Here is a 14,922-nt window from a genome sequence, read left to right on the forward strand (position 1 = left end):
TGAGTAAGGAATAAGGGAGCTAGGAAAGACAAGGAAGACAGAAGAATCCTGCTGGGCCCCCAGAAAATATCCATGTAAAATAATCCAGATTGGAAGTATCACGTTTGAATCATATCTGAATGAGTCTCACTGAGGTGCATGTTAGGGGAACTGCACAAACACACAGAGGGGCTTTCTTACTAGGAATTTTCCCCCAGACTGTCTAGGGATCCTAATATTGTCAGGGGGCATAAAAGTTGACATATTCACTTACACCAACGTGAAAGCCTTTCTCAACAATACCAAAAAATGTGACCTGTAATGAGGAACAAACAGATTTCTTAAAAGGTTCAGAGGGAGGAGCAGATGAAGGGGGAAAGAAAAAAATTAGCTACCAAAAGGTAACAAACTCAGTTTGAAATGGGTGGAGGTGTTTCCATGAATATCAAGCTCTTTGGACTGCCCCTAAATGCATCATAATTGTATGAACACATTGCAGTAAGACACAGTTACAAGGGTATACATGGGATGACTGGAAATAAATGGTTAAGTCTAAATTGTTTTGCAGACTCCTCCCAATTCCACAAAATATGCCATCTTTGAAAAGAAAAAAAAAAAAACACAACAGTATAACATAGTGACTGTAAATTGAGAAGCACAGTATTTTTTTAAGGTAGTTCTAAGCAATAAAAATAGACTGACCTTCCAAAGCTGCAAGGTTGACCTTTACAGTGGGGTGCAGTTAATGATTTCGGAGCAACTATCCCAGGTTCTGTATTCTGCAATATAAAGCAATGGTAAGGGCTGTCTGGTGACAGCGGTTCAGATGACAGTAGTCTTCAAAACCCACCAAGTGGTGGGTTTGGGTTTTTTTGTTTTTTTTTTAAACCACCTTACCTCTTGGTCAAAGACACATCCCCGAAGTTTGTAGTCTTGTCCCCATACTATATATAGCACCTAAAACCTAACTGACATCATGTTTTTTCTACAGCGCAGCCTATCAGAAAGGAGCCGGCTGCCTGGCCGCTGTGTGCCCGCGACGCGGCGGGAGGCAGCGGGCTCCTGCCCGCGCCGGCCCCTGAGGCGGCAGGGCGGGAACGCGGAGGAAGCCCCGCGGACCGGCGCTTCCATCACAGCAAGGGGCGGCTGGGCCCAAAGGCGTCAGCCAGGTACTCCAGGCAGCCTGCGAAGTCACATTTTCCTCAGCGGAATGCCTGTTAAATCACACAGAGCTTTAGTTCCAGGTGCCTGAGCCCCCTCGGTGAGCGATCTCTTGTGCCGGTACGCACAAGCCGTGTGAAAGGCGCTGGTGGGGGCTACGGCTGTGAACGCAGGGGCGGAACATCAGGCACCACCACGTTGCGCTCCCCGAAAGCCCTGAGGTGCTCCGGGGCCCGGACTCGGGAAGCGCTCAGCCCGCCCGCGCCCGCAACACACCCGGGGAGGGCGGTCGCTTCTGAGGTAACCTCTCGCCTCAGGCTGTGCTTCCCGGGGCGGGGCGGGGCGGAGAGGAGAGGGGCGGGGCAGGCCAGGCCAGGCCCGGCAGGGGCGGGGCGGAGAGGGGAGGGGCGGGGCAGACCCAGCCTGGCCCGGCCGGGCCCGGCCACCCCGCAGAGCCGCCGGGGCGGGCCCTGCGCTCTCGCGGGAGCTCCGGCGGCGCCGCCCGTCTCCCTGCGCGGCCGCGGCGGAACCAATAAAGTTTGTTTCAAAAAAAGCAAGAAAAGGGGAGGAAAAAAGCGGTGCCGCTGAGTCTGTCGCGGCTGCTGGCGGGTGCGTGACTGACTGCCCGCCCGGCCAGCCCGGGGCTGCCGCAGCAGGCGAGGGCGGACGGGCTGCTCCAGCCCCCGCCCCGCCCCGGCTCTGCTCGGCCTCGGCAGCCGTCGCCCTCAGCGCGGAGCTGCGCCTCCGCCGCTCTCCGGGCCCGCTCGTGAGTATGGTGGGACGGCTGAGGCGGGCACCGCTTCCCACAGAGGCAGGCCGGTGATAGGGGGCCTGGCGGTGACTCCCGGCAGCACCGGGGCGCGCGGGGACAGTGACAGGTGTCAGGCTCCCCCCGCCCCCGGGGGCGGCTCGGGCCGGGGGCAGCTCCGCGGCTCTGGCTGCGGGCCGGGCCGCGCTGTGGGACGGGGAGCTGCTCTGGGGTGCTGCCGGCGGCCGTCCCCGGCCAGGGGAGGGCTGGGTGCCTCCTGACAGCTCCCTCATACCTTCCTCCCCCTCCTGGCTGCCCTGCCGCACATCGTCTCCTCTCTCTCCTGCGGCTGGGGAACATGTAAGCGAGACCGGCGGCGTGAGGCGTTCCCAAACGGCCGCCGTCCTCCCGGGGGTCGCCGCTGACCTGTGGGTTTTTGTCTGTGTTCCCTTACGGCAGGGCTCGCTTTTCTCTCCCCGAAGTGAGTCCCCTGGCGCGGGAGGAGCACGGCTGCGGGCAGCGGGCAGGCGGCTGCAGCCATGCCGAGCGGTAAGGAGACGCGGCTGCTGCACCTCAGCGAGATGGAGAAGCTGGACAAGACCCTCTTCAGGCTGGAGCAAGGTAGGTCGGGGGCGGCGGGCTGCGGCCTCCTCAACCTCCTCCTCCTGCTCGGCGGGGAGCCCTTGGGGCCGGGTGAGAGGGAAATGGCCGGGAGCTCGCCACATCCTTCGGGCAGCATTGGAAAGGGAGCCCAGCCTGCGGTGGTGGTCTCTTTTTTTCTTTTTAACTTTTTTCCTGTTTTAATATGAAACAATTTCTGACATGCTTGCTTCCACTGCAGAGCTCTATGGGCTCCAGTTGCAGTTCGGTCTGGCTCATAAAACTTGATGAAAATGATGAGCAAATCGGGTAGGAGCCGTCAGTCTTCATGGGAATGAAGCGCGAAGCATTTTTTAGACAGGCCCTGCAGGGCAGGACCTCTCTTTTTATAACCTGTACTTTAGTGACCTGAAAAAGTCCTTATAAGTCAAGCTCTCTAGTATTCATCTGCAATGTGTTATGCAACACCCCATTTTGAATATTATAATTTTGAAATATATCAGTAATGCTAACATTTTGCAAAGTCTGAGGTAATGTTTCAGCATATGGGATCTTTAGCTCCTCCTAAATCTTACCTTGCCTGTCAGATTTCTTACAGCTGTGCTAGATTAGTATTCTGGCTGCATACTTCTAAGAACTTGACATTATTTTTCTCTGAAAGTGTTCTTAAGTTTATTTGCAAAAAAAACCCCAACACCCGAAAAAACAAACCAAACAAATAACCACCCCACTAATTGGTCCACTATTATGCTTGTCAGCAAATTCAGACTATAAAACTAAAGCCACTGTCTTTAGAAACCATTTTTAATGATGCAGCAATTTTTGTTACTCATGAAATTTTGTGGGTTTTATTATTTTATGTTATTGATCTAGGAACCTAATATCGAAGTGGTTTAGTAGAGGAGCAAGATTCTCTTCAACTGTGTTGATTTAAAAATTTTCTGGCAGTGTAATCTAAGAAAATGTCAGTAGTGAAGAAGTGCGGAGTTGACCATAACCTCCATTATTAACTCATCCTTCCAGCTGTATAAATTTTGTTGGAAGGAGTCACACAGAAGTGCATGGCTATCAAACATTCAAAGTGCCTCTGCTGATAGCAGTCTCTGAGAGGGCATAGCTAATTTTGAGCACAGCATTCCTGATGTTAGTATAACTGTTACAGGAAATAAGATATCAATGGCATATATCCCTGGGCTCTAATTTTAGTAATCCCTGTAATAAAATATCAGGACAGTACTGGGGAGAGTGTATTTAACCTTCCAAAAGTGAATTTTTTCATGTAAGATTTTTTTTTTTTCCCCAATCAGATGAGCCTCATTTTACCTGACAGACATTCAGATCCTAACACCACTGATTTACATGGTGGTTTTGGTGCAGTGGTGATTATGTTAATAAGAGAAACTGCGAGCTTGGTGAGACTTGCATTTAAATGTATTCAGACATTTAATTCTGATATTAGAGTCCCCATAATTCTACGTAATAAGCAAGTGGCTTTTTTTCAACTTAAGATACTGGAACTTGCGGTTGTTCAGGTTTTTTTACACTTTCTAATTCTGTGTATTAATAACTTTCTCTTTTTACAAATACTCAGGTTTCTTTTACTCCCAATTTTGTAGACTGCTAGGGGTTAGTGTGTTACTACAGTTAACTATGTAACTGGCATGTAATTTAGTAAAAGTTACTTTGCAAGCACTTATACCTGTTTCAGTCACTTGAAAGGACCCTGTAATTAGCCATGCACATGATGGTGGCCCTCATACCTGCAAGTGGAAACCTATTCTGAAACCTGTTGACTAAACTGAATTTTTCATATCCAACTGAACAGACTATGGTACGGTTTTAGGTCCAAATATTTTAACTTAATTTTGTTCTCGTTATCATGGGTATCTTAAGCCTAAATACAGCTCTTTCTATGTGTGTGTGACCTGCAGCACATATACAAAACTCACTTTGATTTGTTGAGCTCTCTGAAAGTTTAACAATTTGTTTGTACATTGTAGATTTCACACGAGTATATACCATTTTACAGTTAAAAGCATAAGGAATTTAGCGTTGTTTAGTGAACCCTCAAGGGTGAATGAAGGGATTTGAAATATTTTCTGTTTTGAAATGTGTTCCTAATTTTTTTTCAGACGTTTTCATGGGTCAGGTTAATATATAACTTGCTAAACCTAGATACTTAAATACTACATAAACCAAAATCTGCATAAAATTGCATGTAGTCTGATGATCATAATGTTTTGCTGTATTTTGTTTTTAAGACTTTTTATATAGCAGAGAGGAAAAAATTGGAAAGTAGATAAATAGTGGCATACAAGTAAAAGAAAAGGACTATATGTAAAATATGCAAAGAACAACGTTAGGAAAGTGGGGAGAGATGGTGCTGTAGAAATATACCATTCTGCTGAAATTCTTGGCAGATATGTTGGTGCACTTTCTTCTTAACATAATATCAAATTATGATTTGTAATTACAGAATAGAAATATCCTGATAAAGTGATTTGATCTTTTTTTCTTGAGGTTTTGAACTACAGTTCCGATTGGGCCCGACTCTTCAAGGCAAGCCCGTTACCGTGTACACAAATTATCCAGCTTCTGGAGAAGTATTTGATCGCCACAAGTTCAGGACACTATTGTGGCACAATCCCACAGGAAAAGAAGATGACTCTGACAAATACTGCAAGCTGGATCTCCAAATTTCTGGGTCATACCAGTACTATTTCAGTCTTGGGTAAGTGAAATTTTATACTTACAGCCAAATGCAGTCTGCTCCCTTGGTCTACGTTTTAACCTGAGGAAATCACTGTTAAGAATAAAAACATTTTTCTTCCATGCATTTTTCAAAATGCAACCATGGGGCCTGTCTGAATCTGCTAATGAAAGACAGTAGCTGTGGTAGTTGTCTAATACTTTCTGATGCAAAGATATGCTGGAGAATACACAGAACAAAGTTGATCAGTTTTCTGTAATTGATGGAAAGGCAAGTCGTTTTTACGATTTTTCAAAGTCGTCAGCATTCTAAGTATCAGAATGATGAATTTGTACTTTCTTCATTGACTTTGAAGGTTGTTTTCTATCTTTCTAGCACAGAGGTTCTGGCATTCTTTACTTCCTCCTTTGTTTCAACAGGACAAGTGCAGAGGAGAATGCCAGTATCTGTAATGATTGTAGTCTGGTATTCTGAGTTTCTGGAAAATGGATGGTTAAATTCCCTCAGACTTAAAAGGGCTTTTAGCTTCGGTCTCTTACCAAGGATGGTGCTCCAAGTGGAGTTCTTTGTATAAAAGTTGGGCAGTTATGCTTGCTTTGTTTCTGTCCCTATCCTAAAAGGAGGAACCAGTACTCTGTCTCAGAAAATAACAAAGGTATCTCACTTTTGCAAAGAGTTTAAAGCTCTGTATCCCAATTGTATTCTTGTAATGGCGTAAGGCCAGTAGAGAGATGATGCCTAAGAGATTAATATCTTTTCAGTGTTTCCTATTTTCTTCAGGTGCCCTGCAATCCTGTTCCCCACCTCCCCCCAACCACTGTACTGGGCTACTGTTTTTGAAATAGCTGTGCTTGTTGGACTCTCTTTCTGAAACTGACTGGTACAATCAGTGTTTACTATATAATGAAAATTAATTTTTCCTAGAAATGAAAAAAGTGGTGGAGGTTACATAGTTGTGGATCCTATTTTGCATGTTGGAGCTGATAATCATGTGTTACCTTTGGATTGTGTTACACTCCAGACGTTCCTCGCTAAGTGTCTGGGACCGTTTCATGAATGGGAAGATAGGCTCAAAGTTGCAAAAGAAACAGGTAATGCCAATACACATATTAAAGAGTACATGTTTTTGTCTTATGATCAAAAAACAAGGTTACGCTGAAGAGCCTTTGTGTAAACAGCTCATTTATTCTTTAGTTTGTAGACTAAATGTTTTCCACTAGATTCAATTTAGTTATCAGATTAAGTCAGTGAAATTATTGAAATATTTGCAGAGGTGAAAATATTCAGGGATTTCCTGATACAGGAAACCACTTTTGGTTTATTGTTTTGATTTCAGATAGACTTGGAAGTTTGTAGAACTGACAGGGTGGGGTTTTTTTAAAGCTTGTGTTATGTAAAATTTCAGGGAGAAGACTCAGATTCATTTGCACTGGTTATTCCAAACACTAGCTTTAAGTACAAGTTATAACTAACTTATTATGCTTCTTTCAATTAACTTTGACTGAAATTTGTTTTTCTTATTAAATGAATCACTTCTTATTATGTAGGTTACAACATGATTCATTTTACACCACTGCAGAAGCTTGGACTGTCTAGATCATGTTATTCACTGGCTGATCAGTTAGAAGTAAATCCTGAATTTTCAAGCCATAATAAAAAGTGCACTTGGAGTGATATAGGAGCTCTTGTGGAAAAATTGAAAAATGAATGGAATATGCTTTGCATCACAGATGTAGTCTACAATCATACTGGTATGATTTTTGTGTGTATTATTAACCAGATTGTCCTATAATTTCATTATTTCATTATTTCCCTTAACTTTCCCCCCTTGAACCCATCTTCTAGTAGCTGTTTTAAGCAACTTGGTTGTCTCTGTCTTTGAATCTCTCAAATCCAGGACAACTCTTTACAATTATAACTGATATGTCTCCATAACAGATGTAAAAGAATTTCGTATTGTTACTGAAAGAATGAATAGAGCTCTTCCTAGGGAGAATTAATGAACTGTGCTTGTGTCTGTGTTTTTATAATATGCTTATTTTTATGGTCTGCGGTGTGCAGCTCCCACATAAATGAATGAAATCTGCATTATGAATTATTTGGTGAACATTAACTGAGTACTTTCTTGTTAAACAGGGTATTATTCTTGTAGCTGTTTCAAAGTAACTTCTCTAATTTCGATCTAAAATGCGGACAACAGACAGAATAGGGACAAGAGGCTAGGATTAAGCAATGGAGGAAATGTTGCAGCTCAGTCTGAGGGGAAAGGGGGGAAAAAAAAAAGAGATAGCTTTGTGTTTGAGGTGGGGGTTTTTTAAGCATAGATATGCCAATGCATTGAAGGCTTTACTTCTCTTAATTGCTTTTCATAGCTAAAGTTGTCCGTTGTGCAGAGAGGGACAGTGGGTTTTCTTCAGTATGATCTGATGAAATTTAAATTATAGTACTTCATAATTTGTAAGTTTGCTGATTATTTGGATAATGAGTTTACTTTGGTTATGTTTATAATGCAGTTTTCTTCTTATGCTGTAATTCTAAAGATCACAATAATTAACATTCTTACAGCAGAGAGTGCAACAAATGATTCTGTATGTTGTTGTTACAGTCCTTTGAGGCTTAAAAAAACCCTAACCACAGATATCTGTGAATTTCAAGCTTTATTTGCTTTAGTTCTTTGGTGTTGACTGCTGCCAAACATTCCTATCCAGTCAGTCTGCAATGCAATGTGGGCCCTGTTGTTTGTCCTATCTGTTTGTTGAAAAGTTACTAAGTATAGTTATTGGCTATGTGTCATACGGAGTTGGGCTTTTAAACATTCTCCCAATTTTGGATAAAAAATTTCTTGCACTTTACCAACTAGAAGTCCAGTTTCATGCGTGCTTGAGATCCTGTCATCTTTTTACTGTGTATATTTGCATACTACCACAGAGAGTGTTTTTATGGACAGAAGTATCTAAGTCTAAACTAACTATTAGACTCCAAAATATATTTGAGAAGAAAAATGTCACATTATTACTTAGCTACATTTGTAGAAGGACTTTTTTAGGTTACATTCAGAGTTCAAAGTAATCTTCATTGGGCTGGATGACTAAATGTTTATACTGTGGTGAAAGGATATTTAGAAGTGTCTTCTAACAGGGTAGAAATATTCAAATGACCATGGTCCTGACTTACATCATTAAGCAAGGTATACTTGATGTATCAAACTTTTAAAACCGAATTTCCCCCTCCACTCTTTGTTTATAATCAAAACTTCTTGATTTACAACTGACTCCAAACTTTGTTAAATGCCAAATTTAGCATAAGCAGAAAGATACATTGATAAATGTCTGAGTAAGTAATAATGTTGTATATGCCTGTGAAGGTAAAACATTTTGGGGGCTTTTGAAATAAGAAAACAGGCAACTAGTTTTTCGGGTTCTTTTTGTCTGGATCTTGATTAGATGGAAATTTAACTTTACTCTTTTTTTTTTGTATTTTAATTGAACAGTAATTTCTTGTGGTTAAATTAGTTCATTCCTGCACATTAGGGTGATTTAATTGTACAATATGTTTCATAGACCCATTTGAATATAAAAGACACAAAATGTATAGTCAGTTATTTTGAGCAGGTTATGGATATTTGCACATCGTTATTAATTCGACAGCATGTCTGCATTAAAAGCTTAAGTTATCTCACAGTAAATCCTCTAATGCTGGTAATTCTAACAGCTCATGAGCCCTCAGCTTACAGTGGTTGTGTCTGTTGGTAGTTTCTGCCTTCTGGCTGAGACCACTGTATAAAAATGGCAATGCTTCCCCTCTGCTCCTGTTGTGAAGTCAGACAGCTCATTTTCAGTATTAAGCAGTTAAGCTAAGATGTTTGGTTTTTACACTGGAATGGATAACAGACTGCTTGCACAGTAGAGAACGGTGGGAATCAGTTTTTGATGTTAACATCTCTGTTAATGTCTAATGAAAGCTAGCATCTATGGCTTGACTTTAAAAGTAAAGTAGATGCATGTGCTAATGTTAAATATAGATGCAGCTTTGGCGTGTTAGCAGGAGTATCATAGATAAACTTGCAAACCCTGTCTGGTAACTGGGTAGATGTGCCCTTTTTGGGCTGCCATTTCCTTCAGGGTGGTCAAACACCCTCAAATAAGAAATACTGTGTTCGCTGGCATTTACTTTTCACCAGGAGATAGAAAAGGAGAGGGTTTTTTTGTGGTTTTTTTTTTCTTTTCTGAGCTTTCAGTGGCTGTGATAAATCATATGAAGTAATACAATAAACTGAAATAAATTATATTTTCTTTATCTTTCAGAAGAGGCTATTACTGTCTAATTGCAATTTAACACTTGAGTAAATCCTACTTCCAAGCACTTGACTAATCGCATCAAACACCACCTTTTCTCAGCTTTATAAAGGGGAGAAAAAAAAAAAGAAGTCTTAGGCAGTGGGCATCACGACTAAATATTAAGTTTGTGTTTAATTTATATAAACAATGAATTAGTCCTTTGAAAAATGTGGTATTATTTTCTTAAATAAGAATGCAATGAATTTTAGAAATTGTTTTTTGTAATTCCTCATCTTAATATTTCCATATATTTATAATTATGTGTATCTTCTCCTTAGCTGTAACAAATGTAATCACAAGTGATGTTTTGGGCAATTTTTTTTCTGCAGAATTAGATTTCTTTTGGTGTTATGTTGTGAATTACCTTCTGATCAGAAAATATCATTCTGTTCCGTACCAGAATTAGTGGAAGGCCTGTTGACTTTTTTTTTTTTGCATGATAACACCTTAGATTTAAATGATATATTGTCTTTTTAGAATTAATTGTATTTACTCATGAAAGTCCTTTATAGTAAATCATGGTTCTTGCTAGATGAATAGCGTAAGCTAGTTTTGCTTTTTGGAGAAAAATATTTTTTTCAGAAGTAGTATATGTATTAAAAAAAAAAAAAAGGGAGGGCGGGGAATCTGGTTGGCCTAGAACAGCCTTTGACAGCCTGAGCTTATTATTGCTTTTTGTGACTTTAAAATAAGTATGGTGGTTATAGTTGTAGGTGGCATTTAAACCAAGAAGATCTTAATTTCCACAAATGGTTTGACCTTATAAACGTGGAATTTTGCCATGCTCATTATGGTCTTGAGATGTAATGTAAGAGGGTGTTCAGAAGAGCTGTTCATATTATAGACTGAGAGAGTATGCTCTTTTCCTTTGACATTTTTGTTTGAACTTCTTTAAACTAAGCAAAGTTGGTTTTTAGGTGTTAATTGTTCTGTTATAATTTTGGACACATTAATGGCTCTTTCTTCACATTTCCAATATAATAATTTGTTATATATTTTCCCTTGTGTCAAGTACTACTTCTATTTTTCCCTGCTTTTCTAAAACAATGGATTAATAAGACATGTTCTATGAAAAATTATTTTTTAAAAAGCCTTGTAAAACCTGAGTAAAATTTTTTTGTTTTTCTTATGCACTCTGTGCTTTTTTTTTTTTTACATTTAGTTTTTCAATTGCAGAGATTCATTCAAAAGACTATATGAAAACTATTTTCAGTTAAACTTTGTTTAGGATAGTTCCAAAAATGCAAAGAAATTAACTTTTGATGATTTTTTTCTTCATTGTCATACTTCCAAAATTAAAATTCTCTCTGCTATATATGTATTTACTCACATTTCTGCATGCACACTACTGTCTATATTAGAATATTAACCCATTTTCTAGTGAAGGCTCCTTACCTTCTCTGGGTTAATTCTTAATGTTCAGCATATCTTCTGGTGCTTGTTGATGCTACGGGGGAAGTTTAGAAAATAAACACAGTAGAGTGTGGTGTTTGATCTGAACTAGTGTTCCATTTGCATGCACCAGGCAGTGCACTCATCTTCCTGTGTAGGACTCGGTGGCATTGCTTCCCACCACTCTGCTTCTTATTAGGTACACAACACTGTCACAGCTAATCCTTTCTTAAAAGCCCATTTAACTACATTTTTCATTAATTATTTCCGAGTGGTGTGTGTGCCCTCTTGCTCTCTGGCTCTGTGTGTATATCATCTAGGGTTAAGAATATTAAAAAATAAACAACTTAATATTAAAAAATAAGCAACTTTGGCCATCTTAAATCTTGGTTCAACACACAAAGAGCATTTCATGTGCATTATTTGATGTATTTCCAGCAACAAAAATGTGTTGTTTGTTTTTTTTTAGTGTTTTAGAATTGGTGGTACTATTGCATATTTTTATATAACTAACAGAAAGTTCCTCTGCAGTCTCTGCAACTGTATTTGTTGCAAAACAAATGGCTGTCAGTAATGCACACCTTTGCATAAGACATGATTTTCTATTGGCATGGAAAACATTAGTTGAAATGTAAACTAAGTATACATGCCATAGTACCTTAACTTCTTGGTGTTAAGACCTTTGCACAAAACAACTAAGTGTTCAGCTTGTGTACTTACTTTTTTTTTCCTCCCCCCTCCCTTTCTTGAGTAAGCTACTAACAGTGAATGGCTCAGGATGCATCCAGAATGTGGCTATAACCTTGTAAATTCTCCTCACCTGAAGCCAGCTTGGGTCTTGGATAGAGCTCTGTGGCACTTGACCTGTATGGTGGCTGATGGAAAATATACTACTAAAGGGATCCCTCCGTTGATTGAAAATGATCTTCACCTGAATGTAAGTCAGTGAGAACTATGTATAAGCTAATGAATACTATAAATAGTTGAATAAACCTTTAATATTTCTAAGGTTGTGGAAGTGCACAACACCACAAAAAAATGGTGTATACTTTGCAGATATATTTAATGAAATAACCCTATACTCCCCAATATTTTTTTTCCTGAACAATTCACATGAGCACTTAGCTTTTCTTAATTATATTAATCTTCAACGTTATTAACTAACATAATTTTTATTTTTACAGTGTATCCGTAAAATAATTTGGGAAGATATATATCCAAAAATTAAACTGTGGGAATTTTTCCAAGTGGATGTTAACAAAGCTGTGCAGCAATTTAAAACCCTTCTAACTCAAGGTAAAGGAAGGGTATGTTGCTGAAGCATGTGGATTATATATTTATAGTTCAAGAAACTTATAGGTAAACTTAACAATAAGCTGGAAATCAAAATAATCCCTTTTTTTGCTATGTGAGAAATCTACTGCGCTGATTTAAGCATACAAGAATGCCTTGAGGGCTAGTAAAGTCTTTGAAGACTTTGCACACCTTCAAAGCCTTTATCTGCCCATATCTTGCTTATGCTAGAATTATAAAAGTTGTACGTCTTTTAAATGTAATTCCTATTTTTACTTTATGAATACTCTTTTCTATCTTGTCCTTAGGCAAAATGAGCACTAAATCTGATCCAAATCAACATCTTCAAATAGTTCAGGACCCTGATTATAGACGATTTGGCTGTACTGTAGATATGAATATAGCATTGGCAACGTTCATACCACACAGGTATTGTATTATTGATCATAAGTTAAAATCACAAGTGAAGTTAAATTTGCACAACGAAATAACTGAAATTATTTTCAGAGATGAGAAAAATTTAATTTTTCATTCCTTTTAGTTATGTATACTGCATGTTGTAAAAATAAACTATTCTGCTTGTTCTCTGCTTTTAATGTCCTCCTGATAAGCAATGGACCAGCTGCAATAGAAGAATGTTGTAACTGGTTTCGCAAGAGGATTGAGGAACTGAATGCTGAACAATACCGACAAACTAATCACCATCAAGAGCAGGTCTTAGAATTACTGTGTTTTAATGCTGAACCGTTTTAAATTGCAAATAAATGTAGGCATTTCAATAATGCATAATTTAATTATTTCTAGGCTGTCAATTGTCTTGTGGGGACTGTGGTTTATGAACGACTGGCTGGCAATGGTCCTAAGCTGGGTCCTATCAGTAGAAAATATCCTTTAGTTACCAGGTAATTTTTTTTTTTGTTTGGAATCTATTAGAATATATCCAGGGAAAGTTAGTTCAACGTTCATTAAAAATACACATTTATATGTACAAGTGTATGTTTTCTTTCCCATGGACAAATGCCACCTAATGAATTTATTGTCTTTTTTAAGGAACAATGATAACTGTGTAATAAACAAATGTGACCAAAGAGCATGAAACAATACTCAGAGCACATCGAAGCCTTACATATTGCAAATTGCCCTTGTAGGTGGAAGAGGGGTGGAACTAGGACGGCTTACTTTTCAAGTTTGATGTACTTGATGCCACTCGTATATCTGAAGGTCTAGGGCTTTAATCTTGCACTACCAGCTGGCACCAAGATAGTGGCAACACCTGTCCTTTCTCCTTCACGACATGCTACAAAATAGAAAACTCCCCATCATTTATAGTCTAGCAGCTGGGGGTTTTTTTGTATCTATCTACAAGCCAGTTCATAGCAGATATTTTAATTTCAAAGACAATTAATTTCAGCTTAGGTTACCTTAACGTTTGGGTTTGTTGTCTTTTTTTTTTTTTTTTTTTAATTGCCTGTCTATTCCATAGGTATTTTACTTACCCATTCAAAGAGCTGACTGTGGAGGAAGAAGAAACTATGATACATCAGCCAGATAAAGCTTGTTATTTCATGGCTCATAATGGCTGGGTTATGGGAGATGATCCGCTTAGAAACTTTGCAGAACCAGGTTTGTAAAAGAACTTTGAATCCTCTTATAAACCTTCTGATATTCTAGTCAAAGCAAAAAGTATTTTATTTAAGCTGTCTTTTTTCTAGATGTATTCCTATGAAGCTGCAGAATAGTAGACAGATACTCAGTTTATAGCACTTTTATTTCCCATTCAGCATACAGATGAACTGTAAGAACTGGGATTTGAGATACAGTTTTGCAAGATTTGAGAGGGAAATTACCAGCTTTCTGCCACTGAAATGGGGACATCCTGCCTCCCCACTTCTGTCATTGTCTTTGCTTACTTTGTTCCAACACCACTGCTTGTTGGCATTTCCATAAGACAATGACAGTGTGGCAGAAAACTAGTGCAATAAAAAGGTGGATAGTATTTTACTGCATTAGTGAGCAAAAACTGGATCCTTGAAAGGTCCAGTGAGTGGCAGTCAGGCAGTCAAGACATGACCCAGTTAATCCAAAATAAGTATGCAGATTACTTGTGAAGGCAAGACAGGGTATGAATTTGCTATGCACTAAAATATTGTATTCTAACTCCTTTGGGGACAGGATTGATGTTCAATAAAGCAAGGTTGACAACTCTTGTTTTCAGAGTAGTCATTTGCTTTGTAAACTGAATCAAACAAAGGCCAGTTTAATTCTAATTAAAAACATCTATCTGTGAGTTTGTTGAGTCTGCTTTAAAAGCTAATCTGATACTTCAGAGTGATCTGGAGTTAGCAAACACTTCATTTCTGCAAAATAATCTACAGCCCTTTCACTGCTTTTTATTTACTTTTTTTCCCCTCCTTCACAAGGATGAAGATAATAGATGTTTCAAGGGTGTTTTTGTTCAGTTGCCTTTCAGCTAATTGCCCTTTCTTCTGGGCAGACTGTTGTATTTTTTTTCTTCAGTCACTGGCTGTAGTTAGCATACCTAACTTCTATTACTGAGTTTTCTCTCTTAATTCGTCTATAGCTTTTTGAGTGCTTTATACTTGTGTTATACCTTTGTTTTATGCTACATTCTTTCAACTGAGAATACAGTGTGAAAAGATGATACATAAAGGCACAAATACAGGAATTGTAAAACAAATGCA

General features: G+C 39.3%; 2 protein-coding genes across 11 annotated transcripts in view; one reads left to right on the forward strand and one right to left on the reverse strand.

Moving 5' to 3' along the window:
- FRRS1 (ferric chelate reductase 1) overlaps positions 1-1,455 on the reverse strand; it is a 99,197-nt gene extending 97,742 nt beyond the window's left edge. Inside the window, exons 1-2 of one of the 2 annotated variants that reach the window (XM_075156368.1) lie at positions 877-1,455; positions 682-758 (exon numbers count right to left, since the gene is read on the reverse strand). The gene's annotated coding sequence lies outside the window, so the exon portion shown is untranslated. The remainder of the gene's footprint in view (positions 1-681; positions 759-876) is intronic. The other variant, XM_075156373.1, reaches the window with a different exon arrangement.
- A 134-nt stretch (positions 1,456-1,589) lies between these two features.
- AGL (amylo-alpha-1,6-glucosidase and 4-alpha-glucanotransferase) overlaps positions 1,590-14,922 on the forward strand; it is a 40,070-nt gene continuing 26,737 nt past the window's right edge. For 2 of the 9 annotated variants that reach the window (XR_012674516.1, XM_075156386.1), the window contains exons 1-10: positions 1,591-2,509; positions 5,009-5,219; positions 6,123-6,289; positions 6,746-6,949; positions 11,683-11,864; positions 12,112-12,223; positions 12,529-12,649; positions 12,832-12,934; positions 13,025-13,122; positions 13,704-13,843. Coding sequence is in view for 6 of the 9 variants with exons in the window: in XM_075156386.1 (XP_075012487.1) it covers positions 2,428-2,509; positions 5,009-5,219; positions 6,123-6,289; positions 6,746-6,949; positions 11,683-11,864; positions 12,112-12,223; positions 12,529-12,649; positions 12,832-12,934; positions 13,025-13,122; positions 13,704-13,843 (1,420 nt within the window). In the remaining 3 variants the exon portion in view is untranslated. Of the gene's footprint in view, positions 2,510-4,221; positions 4,320-5,008; positions 5,220-6,122; positions 6,290-6,745; positions 6,950-11,678; positions 11,865-12,111; positions 12,224-12,528; positions 12,650-12,831; positions 12,935-13,024; positions 13,123-13,703; positions 13,844-14,922 lie in introns of those variants that run through there. The other 7 variants (XM_075156384.1, XM_075156383.1, XM_075156385.1 and 4 more) reach the window with 7 other exon arrangements.

This window comes from Calonectris borealis, chromosome 8 (genome assembly GCF_964195595.1).
Source record: "Calonectris borealis chromosome 8, bCalBor7.hap1.2, whole genome shotgun sequence".
Classification (NCBI taxonomy): domain Eukaryota; kingdom Metazoa; phylum Chordata; class Aves; order Procellariiformes; family Procellariidae; genus Calonectris; species Calonectris borealis.